This window comes from Scomber scombrus, chromosome 11, assembly GCF_963691925.1.
Source record: "Scomber scombrus chromosome 11, fScoSco1.1, whole genome shotgun sequence".
Taxonomy (NCBI): domain Eukaryota; kingdom Metazoa; phylum Chordata; class Actinopteri; order Scombriformes; family Scombridae; genus Scomber; species Scomber scombrus.
The window spans coordinates 9,855,659-9,873,251 of NC_084980.1; the positions used below are offsets into that span (position 1 = coordinate 9,855,659).

The 17,593-nt window shown below is 37.7% G+C and overlaps 3 protein-coding genes across 3 annotated transcripts; all 3 read left to right on the top strand.

Moving 5' to 3' along the window:
• The first annotated feature begins 1,877 nt into the window (after nt 1-1,877).
• Nucleotides 1,878-2,904, top strand: LOC133990332 (regulator of G-protein signaling 21-like). The gene is made up of 4 exons (XM_062428609.1): nt 1,878-1,910; nt 2,144-2,228; nt 2,348-2,514; nt 2,728-2,904. The coding sequence occupies exons 1-4, from the start codon at nt 1,878-1,880 to the stop codon at nt 2,902-2,904; spliced, it is 462 nt and encodes a 153-aa protein (XP_062284593.1).
• A 4,803-nt stretch (nt 2,905-7,707) lies between these two features.
• Nucleotides 7,708-9,556, top strand: LOC133990333 (regulator of G-protein signaling 13-like). Its single transcript, XM_062428610.1, has 5 exons — nt 7,708-7,891; nt 8,011-8,070; nt 8,183-8,244; nt 8,341-8,507; nt 8,625-9,556. The coding sequence occupies exons 1-5, from the start codon at nt 7,809-7,811 to the stop codon at nt 8,808-8,810; spliced, it is 558 nt and encodes a 185-aa protein (XP_062284594.1). The 5' UTR covers nt 7,708-7,808; the 3' UTR covers nt 8,811-9,556.
• A 5,479-nt stretch (nt 9,557-15,035) lies between these two features.
• Nucleotides 15,036-16,306, top strand: LOC133990771 (regulator of G-protein signaling 5-like). Its single transcript, XM_062429175.1, has 5 exons — nt 15,036-15,088; nt 15,188-15,256; nt 15,361-15,422; nt 15,515-15,681; nt 16,046-16,306. Exons 1-5 carry the CDS (start codon nt 15,036-15,038, stop codon nt 16,304-16,306), a joined length of 612 nt encoding a protein of 203 aa, XP_062285159.1.
• Nucleotides 16,307-17,593: the final 1,287 nt, after the last annotated feature.

Here is a 17,593-nt window from a genome sequence, read left to right on the forward strand (position 1 = left end):
AACAACACTCCTCAGTATAGTCATTATAGCTTTCCTGGCTGTGCCTTTTTTGAAAAACAAATTCCTCGACCTAGAGTCTACACACATGCAAATAGGGGCAGCCTGGGTGTTTTTCATCACCTGTCATGATTTACATTCTTGGTTTGTTTGGACCCATCACATCTTCACCAGTGGTCAGGAAGGCCAGGGCAGGTTAAAATATACCAGATATACTAATGGTGATATACATTATTTATTATGGTATACTGATAACATGAATACCACTAACAGGCCCAAAGGAATGCAGGATCATTCTCTACATATAGCTCATAATCATGTGACTGAATTTTGAATCATATAGTATTTGGATTTTCTAATAAACATTAGGTAAAATGCACCATGGAAAAATAAAGTGTGCCACATGTTCTACTTTAAACAGTATCCACTGTAAGTAAAGACTAAATCTTTTCACTAATAAACTTAAACTGAATACTGCCTCTGACTCAGCTTCACAATATTGTGTTGGGTGTAAGATTAATTCTTTATGTTATTATTTATTTATGTATTTATGTTTTTAGCCATGCTGGTGGTGCGGCTCTATGCAATTTCCTGGTTGTTGGTCCACGGCCATGGTCCTGACTGTAATATTTCTACAACATTTACAGTCCTCAGGGGATGAATCCGACTGACATGGTGGCCCATTACATATCATATTTTGTTCTAACATCCATGGTTGCCAGAGGAGGAGTCCTTTTTCAGATCCTTGATGATGTAGCCTAAAGGCTTTGGTGATTCCATGGGCTTTTCCCAGAATCCCACCATGTTCTTGATGTAGACCTTTATGGTTGTGAGTATATGGTTGTGAGTTAAATGTCTCCACCACTCTTGGCTAGATGGCTGAACTGTAATAACTCAGGTAATCCCCCAAATAAAATTTGCCCAGTACTTTGTTTTATGACTCCTTGCAGAACTAATGACACTCTCATCAGTCTCACTAGTACTTTGTATTTAGTGGTAATTGGCACATGTTAGCACGCTTAAATACAAAACTAAGATGGTGAACATGATAAACATAATACCTCAAAATCACAACTGCTCAATTTCAAGAATTAGTAATCACCTGCATCAGTTGAAGGTGTTGTATGAGGCTTATTAATAAATCTGTGCTTGTTTATGCTTTTATCACCTTGACAACTAAAACACACTGCAGATGCAAATGTTAGGATGATGACTTTTCCTTAATAGTGCATTTGTTTTTTTGAATATCAGGCAGTTGGTTATTTGTTTATGGTCAGGATCTTTGCTGGAGCTTCCTGACCATTGTTCATTGCTTTAGTTAAATCTTATTCTGAATATGCCACATAGTGCTCTGCCACAGCAGGCCATTTTCCCCACTGTATTCCTAATTAAACCCATAAAAAACTGGATATATCGTATATAATGAAATGTTTGACCATAACTAATAAAATAGTTATAATCATCATGTTTAAATTCCCTTCATGTACTCTGACATAAACCACCTGCTACCTTCATATTGTCACATCCAAATTGATGATAAACACTATTTTAGTGGTGAGGCCCATTTAAATCACAGCCAAGCTCTTCCATCTTAAGGTGCGACAGATATGGAAGGATGCCCAGTCTCTCCCAACAACAACACTTTGCATAGAGATTTCCATATATTCCATTCATGTTGGGATGGAGGGGGCGAGCTCATTTTGATTTGTTCAGTCACTTGACTCCCTCATTTCCAAACAATCACAATCCCATCTTCAGTCTGGCAGGATCTTATCTCTGTCTCCCTTTGTAGAGGACGAGGAGATGGCGATAAAGTGAGTTACTGCATATTTGATTCTTGGGCCTTTACCATTTTCAGCAGGCAACAGGTTACAGCAGCCATGTGGAAAATACCAAGGAGGTTTTCACTCACTGTAAGTCTCACTTTGCATCGTGGATTTATTTGTGCAAGGTGCTTGTACTGATGAGAGGTTGCTCTAAGGTGCTGATTGTATTAAACTGAATGTTTACAGGGCATCTTCAAGCATAACACCTTGCATACTGTAAATGATTAATAATCCAACCTCACAGTGTGTTTTTCAGTGGGTATGTGATGTGGAGTTCACAGATAACTGGGCTAGTGATAGATCTTGATGCTCTTTTCAAGGGTAGATTGTGTTGCTTTCCCAAGGATCCACTGGAGGATGTTGAGACTTGGAGTGAGTCCGTGGACAAAGTCCTCGGTTGCAAAGGTGAGAGCCTCTTTTGATTGCAAGGAATCAGGGTAACAGTTGATATTTAATTCAACTACTGCCTCTTTCTTTCAGGTTGTATATACACTTATTGCTTGCTTACTTTCTGGGACTTCTAGGTGGACAGATAGCTTTCCGGGAGTTCCTGAAGTCTGAGTATAGTGAGGAGAACATACTGTTTTGGCTCGCCTGTGAGGAGTACAAAAAAATCAAGACGGTCCCAGATATGATCTCCTCTGCCAACAGGATCTACTCAGAGTTTGTCCAAACTGAAGCACCGAGACAGGTAATTGTGAGCTGTAAAAAAGTTTTTTTAGGGATTCGAGTTACAACATCTGTAAATATAACATTCATTAAAGAGGGTCACTGATCTGATTTCGTAGTACTATAGTGGCTGCTGTTAAGCTGTTTATTTGTGCCTTTTATGGTAGTAAAAGTATTAAATGTTACTTTAGTGTTACTTTAGTTGCTGTAAAACAGCCCTGGCATTTGATTTCAGATCAATATAGATTGCGGTACCAGAGAAAACATAACAAAGAACATCTCCCAGCCGACCCTGACTTCATTTGATACAGCACAGAAGCTCATCTACAGTCTGATGGCCAGGGATTGCTACCCGCGGTTCCTAAAATCTGACATCTATCAGGGACTCCTGAGGAGAAACGATTCAAGGTGACTGTTTTCAAACTGACAGCCTTCCAGACAGGCTTGCAAAAGTCTTCTCTCCGACTCTGCGATACAATCCAGGGCCTAAGTTTATCAGAAATAGCTTTATTCAACCTGTGTGATTCAGTAGACAGTTGCAGTTCAAGAGATTGTTTAGCTTGTATTATACTTTATTTCATTAATTTTGTCTTTTAAGATATTGTGCACATACTTATTCTATGATTATGTTTTTTCTCTGCCCCACTCCAAGAATTCCACATTGTAAAGTATTATCAACACTTTAACTAATTGATAATGCAAATATAAATTCTAATATGCTCGACCAAATTCAACTTTCACATGGAAATAAATATGTGAGTGTATTGTTAAACATCTGTCTCTTTTTGTGTTGTGTGAATTGTTAAAGTTTGATTTTCTTGATTTTATGTATCATCAAAACAGAAACTAAATACATTCAGTTTAATGAAATTTGGGTGTGGCCCTTTTGAATATCATTCAAATCCTCTCTGACATAATCTGGAAGTCTGTAAATACAGTCATTAGTCAAACAAACACCAGGTGGCAACAGAGTCCTTCAAGCAACATCACTCTCTACACAAAGATACTCAAGTAACCAAGAAGAAAAGGGAACAATGGCCACACTCTGCAGTCACTCCTGAAGCAACTTCCTTTAGCTTCATGTTGTGTATTTTTGCAACATCTCAACTGCAGTTTGAGTAAGTTTGTTGTGCACGTAGCATAAGCTGAATAGGAACTTTATGAATCAATGCTGCCTGGAGTTAACCTTGCTTGAAATTCCAGACACAGGAGGGAGGGAGGAGGCGGGGTGCACTCTCAGTGGCAGCTCAATTGGTTTCAGGTTGTCAGATGAGTTCATTCATCATGAAAAAGTATCTGAGGGGATTCAAATCAAAACTTTTAATCTGATGTGATGGAAAAATCCGAAATGAGCTCATTGTCCTTTATGTAAATCTCCCATCCAAGGAAAGTTATTGTAGGTTGTGTCGTGCATAGTTTCAAAGCTTAGATGAAACTCATGCAAGTACAAAATAGTACAGTAAAGCAGGGTTCCCAAGCTACTAACTTTTAGATATCATATTATAGATCCCCAGTACACAGTGTAAACTCACAAGGAAAACATTGATGGGGCTTTAAGACTTAAGGGCACAAAGCATAAATTACAACATTGGCATTGTTCTCTTTGCAGTATGATCTCTCTGTGTTTGATTTGTTTTTTGAGTTTGGAAAGTGGGAGTAGGCACAGTGTGGTTTCTCCATGTGACTACTAGGTAAGTGTCAGACAAACATTTTGTTCTGTTTGTGTTGGTACTACTGAATGTACAGGGGATTTATTTTAAGAGGTGTAGGCAGAAGCTGTTCTGTGTTTTGCAGACAGCTCACCGCAACTTCCTGTAGTTGAGACAACCTAGGCTGCATTCATATCTTTGAGGGAGAAGGGTTAGGTTTGTTGGGTACCCTAAAAAAAGGAGAGAAAAAAAGTTCTGCTTGAAAAACCACATGTTTAATGTACATTCTTGTGTATGGAGCAAAGCAATGTGTAGCAGTAAAACTGCAGGATATTATTGGCAGGAAGTGAATAAGATGCAGAAATGACAGAAAGTGAGCAAAGTTATGGTTCTCAGAGTGACAACAGTTGACAGAGGAAATTCATAGATGGGTGTTGCACCTGATAAAGAAAATGTCTGCGATAACGGTTTATGTCACCACAGCAAGCTATCAACAGCTGTGTTCTAACACAAAACATTTCCTGTCAAGCACACAAACACAATGTGACAACAGTACTCACGTCAAGTCCAAGAGTTGCTCATTATAATCTTTTTGACTATGTTTTGAGGTTATGTTTGTTTAATGGTCAGACTTTTCACATTTTATTTGTCACTGCATTTATCAAGGTTGCAGCTTATTAACCAAGCAAACGACAGAACGGTTTCCTTTCTTTACTTGTTTTAGCCCATGCATTTACTCCAAAGTTAGTATTGAATTGTGTTTTTTGCTATTGGCTTTCGATTATTTAGTATTTTAATCAGATGTCAGAAGCTGCCACATTGAGTGAGAAATGTAATCATCACTGTGAACATTTTGCTATTATAACTTGACAAGGTTACATTACTTTGCAGTTGTAAATGCAGATTGAGAAATGACAACAAAGTAGTACAAAACAACAGCAGATTAAGGGTCAAAAGTAATAAGAAAAGCAGACACCTGACTGACTGTTTAAACAAAGTTATCAACTGCTGATCTGGAAGAATTTCCTCCAAAATTACTTGGAGAGTACTGATTAATGTCATATTGCTTACAGACACTAAAATAAAACGGAGGAACCACACCTCAACCATTTATAACATACCAAAACAAATAACTGATCATGTTCCTCTGGACCTTGAAGAGGGATTTCCAGGAAGCCAGTATAACCTTTCCTTTGTTGAAAGTTTCTGTCCACTTTGGAGCAGAAATTGGATACAATCTTAAACTGCATTACCTCTCTGAGGGGAAACATTTACTGCAAGACCAGGGTGAGAAACAGTGAAACAGCTCACCACACTGAGGGAGAATTTAAGGTGTTTTAAGACCTCTGCAGTAAAAGCAACAAATATACTGTATTATTTTACTTATACAACACTGAGATTGCTTTCTACCTTATATACTTCAATCATGTATAAGATGGAAACACTGGGAGGGCGTAGTGGTCCAAGACACATACTACTTAACCACAGTGTCCTTTGTTTGGTTTCAGTGGGCGACCTTTGTTACATGTCATCCCCCTGTCTTATGACTCACCATATTTCCTCTGATGTGATGTGATGTTAATTAGTTGAGACTTTGTTTCTGTAAAATGTAAAAGAAGATACAAGGGAGTAAGAAATACTTTCAAGCTTTCAGCCATTGCACATTATATATTGTTTATATATGACAACCACTATTCAAAAGAGTGTGTCTCAGAGTGAGAGTACAGACGAAGTTTATGGAAACATTTATGATTGGTGTTGCTGGAACAACAAACAAAAACATTAAGAACACCCAGTGTCAGACAAAATCGGTGACGACAGCTTTGACGTTTGAGGGCCATCATATAAACTTAAAAGTGAGACTATGTAACTCTTGCTCAACAACTGCCACTGTGGCCACAAGTGACAATGACTTGACAAATGCCAAACCAATGTAACAGTTGAGAAAGTGATATGGTGAGAGTTATAGGTCAGTGAAATGGTTCAGTAGTGTCAGTTATAGAGCAATAACCAGATGAAGTTATGTAAATTCATTAATTAAGGCGAATACTTCAGTTTGAGAAATACGCTGTTTTCACTGTCTTATCAAGAGTTAGTTAATTAGCTTAACATAAAAACTGGAACATAAAACATAAAATAAAACTTAATATAAAACAAGAAAAAAAGCTAGCTTCTGTCCAGAGATAACAAAATACAACTATCAGGGCTGTGCAATTAATCCGACATTTAGAAACTCTAATCAACTTAATCTTGCTCATGTCAGTTAATCGTGGTGTTCACATTTGCCATGACAGTAAAGGAAAACTTGTCTCCAGTGATCATTTTAACCCAAACCATGATCTTTTCATTGTTCTAATCAAGTGGGTTTTGTGCCTAAACTAGACATTAACCACAGCGTCACACCTTAAAACATCATTATTTTCACTCCCAAAAGATACTCATTTGCGAAAATATCACAAAATATCGTGTGAGGGCAGTATAAAATACAAAACAAAAGAAACTGTGAAAATACATAATTGTTCATCAAGGGTGGAGATAATCGTTCATTAATCGTAATCGAAGTTAAAAGTTCAATTAATCGTGAATTAGATTTGGCCATAATCGCCCAGCCCTACTATACACCTCTACACCAATTATCTTTATGCTAAGCTAACCCAACTGGCTGCTGCCTATAGCTTTATGTTTAATATACAGTACCAGTCAAAAGTTTGGACACACTTCCTCATTGATGTGAATGGGAAAGTGTGTCCAAACTTTTGACTGGTACTGTACAAACCTAAAAGTGATATCAATCGTATAATGTGTGATTGCATGTAAAGCAAATAAGTGTATTTCCTAAAATTACAATCTAGTGCCTCAAGTCAATTAACTAGCTAACATAGCTAACATTTTGTAATTAATAAACAATTGACCAAGTAAAGCTGTAGCAAACCCCTGAGTGCACTGAACTGAGCGAGGTTGTATTTTATTGCTAATAAATTCAACGTTTCCTTTGTTAATAGAAGAATGTGTTGTTCTTCTTTGAAAAATAAGACTCAGTATTTTTACATAACAGATGTCATGATGACATGAGAGGAATAGCTGCTATTGGGAAGCTACTGCTTCTGCAAATATGTAATCAGTCATCTGTACTTTAGGTTATCTGACCCATGATAGTCACATGAAAATGTTTTCACTGCATAAAAAGCTGTGTCCGCAACTTGAGAGGATTTTTGAAAAATCTTCTTTTTTTTAACTTCCATTTGGCGGTGGGAGTGCTGAAATAGCCTCAGCATCTATCATAAAATGTTTCCAAAAGCTGAATGAAGATAAATAGGACAGAGTCTAAAGCTCAGCATTTGCCTATCTGGTGCTGAACTTTCCACTGCCCCATTTGCATCTTCAGACTGCACACCAAACAAGTAATCATGCAAGTTAGAGTACAGTACAGTACAGACAGGCAGCTGTAGCTGTTGTCGACACAAGTTTGCGTCATCCCCAACTTCCTCTTTTTCTGTGGTTAGTTCAGCATGATGCAGTGACGCTATACGCTAACGTCTGCTGTATATAAGACTGAGCGGGCTCATCAAACAGACACACTGGCAGCCGAAGATCTCACCATTCTCTAAGAGCAGCCCAACATACAGTCCTATATATACATTCAGACCCATATTTCTGTATCACTGCCATGCCAAGTCTAGCCACATCACGACCAAGGGAGCTGCAGCACTTAAATATGGATGCTGACAAAAAGAAAAGGGGAAAAGACAGGTAAATATTTTATTTTAACCAATGCACAGCACCTGCAATTTTCTGCTATTGCTGATCAACTTTTTAGTATAAAATAAGTGAAGTAATCCTTATTGGTTTGTGTGTGTTTGGTTAACCAGGGGAGGAAACCTGAAGTCTCGGTTGCAGTGCAGATTGTCTCAAGCCACTAATACTGAGGAGTAAGTAAAGAAAACTCTCTCTGTTGTTTGACAGTGTTTCATGGAAAAAAGCATCCAAACATAATTTCGACATATTTTATGCATTAGTGACGTTGGACCCCTTTTTTAACAGGCTTTGTTTCGAAGAGATGTCCCAGTGGTCACAATCACTCGAGAGACTTTTATCATCGAAATGTAAGTTGATCACAAGTCCCAATGTGAAGATTTACCAATAGTTGATACTCTTTCTCAACACTGGCTAACTGCTGCTGTTTTTACCGACCTGTTTAGACGGAATGAAGATATTCCAGGCCTTTTTGAAGTCAGAGTTCAGTGATGAAAACATTGAGTTTTGGATGGTATGTGAAGACTATAAGAAGATCAAGACTTCCTTCAGGATGACCGCCAGGGCCAAAAAGATCTTCAAACTCTACATTCAAGCTGAGGCTCCAAGAGAGGTATGCAGAGAGTTTGTCATGACAGGTTCACAGTGAACTGTTGAAAAGGTTGCAAATTAATATCCCTGGTACTGTTGAAGTATTTACCGGTCAACATTATGTTTCCTCTACTTTCAGATCAACATTGATCACAAGACCAGGGACGTGATCAGGCGGAACATTAAGGAGCCCAGCACAGTTTGCTTTGACGATGCCCAGGGGATCGTCTACGGACTAATGGAGAGGGACTCCTACCCCCGTTTCCTCAGGTCTGACATCTACAGGGCCTTACTGGACTCTATTTCAGAATCAGGGAAGATTTAAAGAAAGCAGATAACAGTGACATTGCTTCTGTAGAGACTGATCTGTGAAGCTGAGCCCAAGGCTGTGTTATCTGAGAGAAGCTGTCTGACAGCATCTTTGTGTTTGTTTGTCTTGGGACCACCGGTGGTGATTCTTCAACACCAAAATCAACCAAAACCTGTTATTTTCAACACATTCCGACCGTCCTTCTAAGCTGGAGAAGTCATGGCTCGTGTGATTGTATTTAAGAGAAGTAACTGGCTCTGTGGAAAAGCTGTTGAAGAGAGTTTATTCAGAACTAGTTTTCAACTAGTAGAAAATGATGGTTCCAGGTGAAAAATGGCTGCAGTTGTGCATTAATCAACAGAAGCTGCTGTGAAAGCACTTGTTAAGCAAAAAGCTTCTTAGACATGCCACAGTTAATGGAGTGAAAATGCTGGGGACTTTCTGTGAGAGACGCCAGGAAGTCTATGTAGTGCAACAACACCCTCCGCCCAAGATGCAATTGCATGAGCTGGTACCTGCATTTGCACTTCATTTTGAGTTAATGTTATCTCATTGAAGCAATAGATGTCATTTAGATGTGATTTATGTGTCTTTAATGAGCATTCAACTTCTTTTACGTTCAGACATCAGTGCTATCAGTGCTATGACATCAGTGCACACTGAAATATCTATATGTTATAACTATAATTATCTTTTATAAGCTAAGTGTTGTATTCAACAGGTTGTGAATTGTGAATGTGAATATTAAATGGATTTGTACATATTTAATAAAGAATATTGAATTTTCTTTGAAAATCTTGGTGTGACTTGCTGTGTTGAGTCACATAATGACTAAAATCTGTTCTTGCCAGCCAGACAGGCACATATGAGGTCAGGTTCATATGCATCTTTAGATATCACTTTAAGAATGCACAGGAAGCGACTTAGTCACAGATCCATTCATTCATTCATTTTTTGGCTCATTCAGATACTTACTCACAGTTTGAGCATTTACCACATGGGTTTGGTGAGTGTAGAAACGTCTAACAGCAGCATGGTGTCCGACAGTCATTCACTCTACAATATAGTACTTCACATGTATGAAACTATGTGTCCATCTTATATTTATAAAACCAAAACATTGGATTTGTGGGGATTTTAGTGTATTCTATAGAAACCCTTTTTAATACTTCAGAATGGGCTACATGAATAAGACAGGATGCTCCCACCTACACAGCATCTGCTCTCACATCAGCCTTACATGTGTCATTGGCCTCTTATGCCTTCAAATATGTTTCAACCATTCTCTGATTCATTCAGCCCTTGCTTTACCATTCAGTCTTCCGTTTATCACTGTAGCAGTTTGACAAGTTCCTCAGAAATGTTTAATGCTGCGGAAAGCTTTACAATTGAAACTGCATTCATAGTATATCACAAAGACGCACCAAAAAGGAAGCCTCCCTGTGGGAATTCAACAGGTATCACTTTAGTAAAGGTTACAATCATTTTGGAGGAAGTATTAATACCTAACTGCTCCACCACATCCTCTTTTAATCTCACTTTTGCATCGTGTCTGCATGAGGACATTTACACAAATGCACACACACGGGGTAGTGGACAGCAAACTGTCAGTATAAAGGCACCACATTATTTATGCCAAAAGAGTTTTCAGCAGGATGAGAATATCATTTTTATTTTTCACACAGGTTAAATGTTTTCACAGAGTTGCAGCTGAGGGTTAAACTAAAGTACATAGATCACTGCCTGAGTAGTCATCGTGTCCTTATTTGCACTGCTCTGTTTAATAGTAGTTATATATTCATTATTAATGTTGTGACGACGACAAGCTATAAAAAAGAAAAAGAAAAAAAAGAGGTCACATCTAAGAAGCAGGATATTCATAATGTCACGCAATGCATCACTGTTGTAAAACTTTGGGGATATCCACTCTACTAGATATACTCCTCAGTCATTTAGAGTAAGACATTTTTAAACCCATAGGTTGTGTTGCCACATCGGTCATGAGACAGAAGTCAACCCTTTTAAACCACATGAGCTGTATACAGGAGGTCACTGGATTACTGTGTGATGTTGCTCAACCAGTTCAACAAGGGACGCTTTGTTTCAGATCTATTTCAGAGGCAGGTGAAACATGTTCCAAGGTGGACATTTTTCATCAGATAAAAATCTTTTTCAGTCAAACATTACGATAAAAACATTTATATCTATGGCATGACCAGTTAGATCAATAAAATGAAATCTGTCAGAGTAAATTCTTGTCTTTGAGGACATTAACTGCTTAATGACAAAATGTATCAGAGGGTTGGGTTTTTTTTTTACAGAAGCAAGAGGAAGGACAACTGAGTTCACACAGCCCCACATACATAAAAAAAAACCCCAGAAGTACTTTTTTCATATTTTCATTTTCTGTTTAGAGTTAAAGTAGGACAGACTACATGGAAACTTTAAAGCCTAATAAGCAGAATAAGGTTGTTTAACCTTGTTTAACCAAGTTCATATCATATATATTAAATGCTGTGTGAAAATCAGCATTTAATATATCACATATGAACATGGTTATCAAGGTTATGATTATCTCTCTAATCGTATCAAATATATCCCAGCGTGAATCAGTAGAAAGACAGGAAAACAGCCTGGACACTCAAGAAGTCTGGTCCACCCAACATGTAGTTCTTTGGAATATGAACAGAATCTACAGCACATCGGAATAACGCACTTGAATATATGTTTATTAAGGCCGTTAACACTTTAAGTCCAATAAGAAATCTGTGTGTTAACCACCGCAATGTGAGTTGAGAAACTTTTTTCACTCTTGGTTTCAGCTGTGAGAGCTGCATTATGTAAAACCAATGTGTGATCAAAGGTATACCTCAATGGCCGCAAAGTTTAAGGCCTATCATGCAAATCTAGGCTCTACATTTATATCTGCAGGATACAGGTTCAGTCAAAAGTTTGGACACACTCTCTCATTGATGTGAATGGGAAAGTGTGTCCAAACTTTTGACTGGTACTGTATATAGGGGTTATATTATTTCTTATTTTACACATTTATTTGTTATAAAATTTGACTGGGTTGTTTGTTTGTATCATCCAATACTAATGTTTACAGTAATGATGGCGATGAACCAAAATGATGCTATCTCACTCTTAGTTTTACCATTATGTCTTAATCAGGAGTAGGCTGTTTGTATATTCTGGTTACAAGTGACCTAAATAGGTGTGATTACACTGGTTTTATGTTGGTAATGGTAAAGGTAATGTAACCTAGTTTTAGTGTTTTGCTCTACTTCCTCACAATGACCTTATAATGTGCGCTACAAAACAAACATCCATATTAAGTCATGTGGTTCCATTCTTAGTTTTTATATCATGTTTTTTAATAAAAGTGGGTATAATGATTTGAGAGGTTTTACGATGCTGTTCCACTTTTCTCAGGTAACTTATTTTATAAAAGGGTTATAGTCTTTAGATAATCAGGTGAAACTATGGTATCAGTTTCAGTTTTTTTCAAAAAATGTATTTTTATATTCAAATGCATCTTAAGATGTATATATGTATTGATGTAAGAGAGGCATCTTGAAATCATGATTTATATTTTGGCTCAATCTGTTGTGTAATCTTAAAAAGCAACATTTCACACACTCCGTATATACTGTCTGTACATATTCATATTACAACATAAGCCTAACCACTAATGTCAGTGTTTAACTAACTCTTTGTTAATCTACCAGATCACACTTTGAGGACGGATTAGAAGTAAATGAGGCTCTAATGTGTGCATGGTTACTTCATTAATAATGTCTAAGTGGGTATAGTTCTTAAGGCCAGAGTGTCCCTAGTGCTCTCACTTCTTTCATTTCATCACTTTGTCTTACTGTAAAAGGTTCAACTATGAGAACATTACAGTGCACTTTGGATGTCTTTGAAGGTGGAGGTTACTCTATCACAGCTACTTCCTGTTGAACACAGCCCATTCCAGTCTTGCAAACTACATGCTAATTCACACGCATCATCGCATCCTTATTTCATTGGCAAGTCAGATCTTGTCTGTACTGGTTTTTGTTTTGGTGTATGTGATGTTTGTAGTATCGCATTTACAATGACGTCTTGTTCATTTTCACATTCCATATGCTTCAGGGCACACATTCCTTCAATTATGTTTTATATTTAACTGTGACAGTCTATTAAAAGAACAGCCCTGTACATTTTTGTCACACTACTGAATGGTTAAACATGTCAGAACAAAGTGACAGATGAGCTTGAATATCTTTTGGGGCCAGAAAATTACAAGTCATTGTCAGTCTCTTACACAGACGATCATTAACTAAAAATTACAAGATATTCACTTATAATTGGATGCCTGGTTTTGGTCAGTTCATGTTCATGTTCCCCAGAGGATGAATCCTAATAACTTTGGTGATCCTCTTACTTTTCATGCAACACCATCATCAGGTCAAACTTTTAAATTGTCCAATATTTAGGTTCATGACCAAATACCTGCAAAACTACTGCCATTACCATCAGCCTCAATTTTACTTTGTGTTTAGTGCTAATTAGCATTATCATTCAAGTCAAGTCAAGTCAATTTTATGTATATCACCTGATATCACAAATGATACATTTGCCTAAAGGGCCTTTACAACCTGTACAGCACACGGGGCAAAGCGTACGTCACACCATTCACACACACAGGGGGAAGAGAGACAAGGAAACCTTACGCACAAGGGAAGCAAGAGACCAGAGATCCTGAGAATAAAGATCATCATTTGTCAATTATGAAACATTTTTGCCGTGAGAATGTTAGTACGTTAATGTTAGCAATTAACTCAAAGCATCACTGTGATTAATAAGTACAGCTTCACACAGCTGTTGGCGTGGCTGCAGACTCTTAGTCTTGTTATTGCTGCTCTTAAATTTCAGCCAATTTTTTGGTAATCTGCTTAAGAGCTGCTGCTCTAACTTGAAAAGAGATACTTTAGATTTGTGATTTACATCAGGAGTACTTGCCCTGGCCAACAAGAAAATATAATTCCCATAATTGTGCTTATGTCTGTTCAATAGATAGATAGATAGATAGATACTTTATTGATCCATTTTATAGATGTTTTTTTTTCTTTTTCTTTTCAACTATTCAGGTTTAAGGTACAATATGTATAACTGCATAACTGTCGCCTTACCACCAAATTCAAAACATCTTATAACCTGCTATGACTCAAAGTATTCACTCCACCAACCTAACTGTAATGCTTGTAAGCATGTTATTACAGTATATCATTTCAAATATATAATTGAACAAACATTCAAAGATAAAAATTCAAATTATATATTTACTGTACCTGCTATGTAAATGATTTAATCACATTTTGGGGCCTTTAAACTCATAGATTGTGACAAGCAATGTGAATTCACCCAGTTTACTGCTGATACTGACTAGTTCCAGAAAACTATAAAGAAAACATCTTTTACTGTATATGAAGTTTCACACGCAATCATTTCACTTCCCTCTGCCAGGAAATTGACACGAACACACTTTTCTCAATAATCTAAATAAATTAATATCACTTGCATACATAGGCTTGCATACAAATGCTTAAGAATAATTAAAGAAAGTGTATAAAATGGTGTTAACTTAAAGAAAGTGATTCCCCCAAAAATAAAAGAAAAGCCAGTAGGTAATTGAGAGTCTTTGAAGGTCACTTAGGGGGAACAGCATAAAAAAAGAGGAGAGAACTTGTGACTACCTGACCTGTGACTAAGAATGGCACAGACTTGAATAGTGAGTTTAATGACGTAGAGACTGGATGACTTTCAGCAGGCCTTGTAATGCATTTAACTGTGGAGAATGTGATAGTGGTTGAGATACACAGCAAAGTTTTGTTCTATAATTAAAGAAGAGGAAGAGCACAAGGTTTGACGCACTCAGAATTCATGCCGCTCTTTCTAATTATGTAACAATCAGGCCAACAGAGGTTAAAAATAGCAAGACACAAGGGGAAAAAAAGTGCAGATACCTCCGGCAAAGGATAAGAATGGTGTCTTGACATCACAGTTGGATTCCACACATGGTTTTGACCCTCAGCTGTGAGATAAGTCAGTCAGGCTCCAGTGCTGAAGCTGTGAGGTTGAGAATGTATAGGAACTCTTAAAAGGATTCTTCTGCAGACTTAGCAGCAGCATGCATAATGATAAATATCAAGAAATAATAAATCACAGAAGAGGTAGTGTAATTCAAATGTAACAATGAATCGGTTCTGTAAAACAACACCTCTGGACCTTGAAGACACAAACAGAATGTAAGTACAGTATCATTTGTAATGCGGTGACGTCTTTATGTTTTATGCATCTGGGAAAGTTATTGTTTTAATATTCCTTTTTTTTGTCCTCTCTTGTAGACATAATGCATGGAAATCCAAAATACATAACTTAATTCACAGTCCATTGGCATGGAGGAAACTCAACAGGTGTGCTTCTTTTTAATCATACTGCATGTTAATGTTGTGCCACCTAGTTCTTCTTTCAAATGTGAACACAACCAAATACCCCTCCTTTTTTTCCCTCTCTGCAGACAGTCAACAAATGAAACAAGCCTGCTTGGAGAATCTCTTGAAATGGTCCTTTCCCAGAAATGTAATTTTCAGCTGCTTTAAAGCAACACAAAACTAATATTGTGGTTGTTGACTGTCTTCATTATAATAAAGTTGTATTCTCCTGTGTAAAAGGCGGACGAACAGCATTTCGGGACTTTCTGAAGTCAGAGTTCTGTGAGGAGAACCTGGACTTTTGGCTTGCCTGTCAAGAGTTCAAAACCCTTGACAGTCCACAGGAGCTGACAAGGAGAGCGGCACGTATTTATGAGGAGTTCATCAGGGCAGAATCCCCTAAACAGGTAAAACATACACTATGAGAAAGATTGTTTGTGCTGCAAAATATACTCAAACACAAACATATACATTATCAAAAATCACATAATTTAGTTTGCACATAAACTTTCCATATGTTTATTACAAGCATGAGAACAAGTGTAATATTCTAGAAAAATGTTCAAGTAGCCTTATTTAAGACCAAAAACACACAACCTGCATTATTTACTATATATCAACCACAGCAACCAGAGTTTTAAATAGTTATTTTCCATCTGTGGTAAAGGTGCAGGTGCACATACTGTACAGTGTGTTCTGCACATTAAGAGTGTGAACTGAATCACCATGTTCATTTAATTTAACTGTGCATTGCTTTACATATCTTTGCAGGTAAACTTAGATTTCCACACAAGAGATATCATCAGCCAGAATCTCCAACACCCAAGTCCATCGTGTTTTGTTGCGGCACAAAAGAAAATCTACAGTCTAATGGAGAATGGCTCATTCCCACGCTTCATTCAATCTGAACAATACAAAGTCCTATTTGATGCTGCTCCTAAGCAGAGAGAACTTAGGAAGCACCGAAAGGCCTTGAAGATAAGGAACACTGGAGATCGAATACAGCATGATTCTAAACCAATCAGCCTGTAGAATGAACCGTATCTCTTGCACAAGGACTGACACCGTGCATGTTGATGGTGGGAAGTGTTGCCAAAGGCTCAGGAGCAGCTGTTGACAGACACTGTGCAGGCTCTTTCCCTTACCTCAAAATGTCACCCTAGCCACATGATGTTTAAAAACTAGAAACTGGGCCAGTGCAATGGACATAACATACTGCAGGCGGTACCATCTGGTGCATGGTGAACACTGGACATTGACAAAAGTAAAACTGTGACGCTGCTGGCTGACACAGCCAAAGTCTTGAACGTAAACTTTAATATATATGATTCTACACAAGTTAAATGTACGACTGCAGGACTGTTATATATGTTATGAATTTGCACTTTTGATGGTCTTGTCATGTATGTATGCCTCATGATCCTTATTTTGTGTTAAAGTCTGATGGTTAAATTATTGCAAAAACTGAACAAAACCACTATCCAGTCTTGCATGCATGTAATAACATGAATCCCATGTTCCTACAGTTTGTCTTCTACTGCCACCTAGTGCTCATATTGATTAACTGGCAGAGAGGTTATACAGGAAGGGTGTACCAGTGAGAAATATATTTTGTTATAATAATATTTATTATAACCTGGATTGTGTGTTGGTTAGGTGATTACTGATTAACTCCCTAATTGTTCTTCACTTCTTATGTGACACTGACACTCACCGGAAAAATGATAGGTTTTGTCTCTCCTATAACATCGTATAGGTGAGACAAACATTGTAGTGTTATGGTTCAAAATTGACCTTATATACACAACAAGTATCATCTCTGAGCATGGTGTGTGTGTGTGTGTGTGTGTGTGTGTGTGTGTGTGTGTGTGTGTGTGTGTGTGTGTGTGTGTGTGTGTGTGTGTGTGTGTGTGTGTGTGTGTGTGTGTGTGTGTGTGTGTGTCTGTGTGTCTGTGTGTCTGTGTGTGTGTTTGTTTATGTATGTAGGCATCTGTATGCATGCTGTACCAGGTGTGTGGTGAGATGTGAGAAATAAAGCATGAGAAAGCCCTATATGTGTCTGTGTATGTGTGTGTCTACTTTTGGGGACATACACCATTTATTTGGGGATGGCTTGTCCAATTGAGGACAAATGCTGTGTCCCCAATACAGAAAAAGCTCATTTTCGGGTCAGTGGTTAATGGTTAGGGTTAGGTTAGGCTTATGGTTAGAGTGAGTTTTTATTAAATAACTGTAAGTCCATGTAATGTTTCATCACATGCGTGTGTGTGTGTGTGTGTGTGTGTGTGTGTGTGTGTGTGTGTGTGTGTGTGTGTGTGT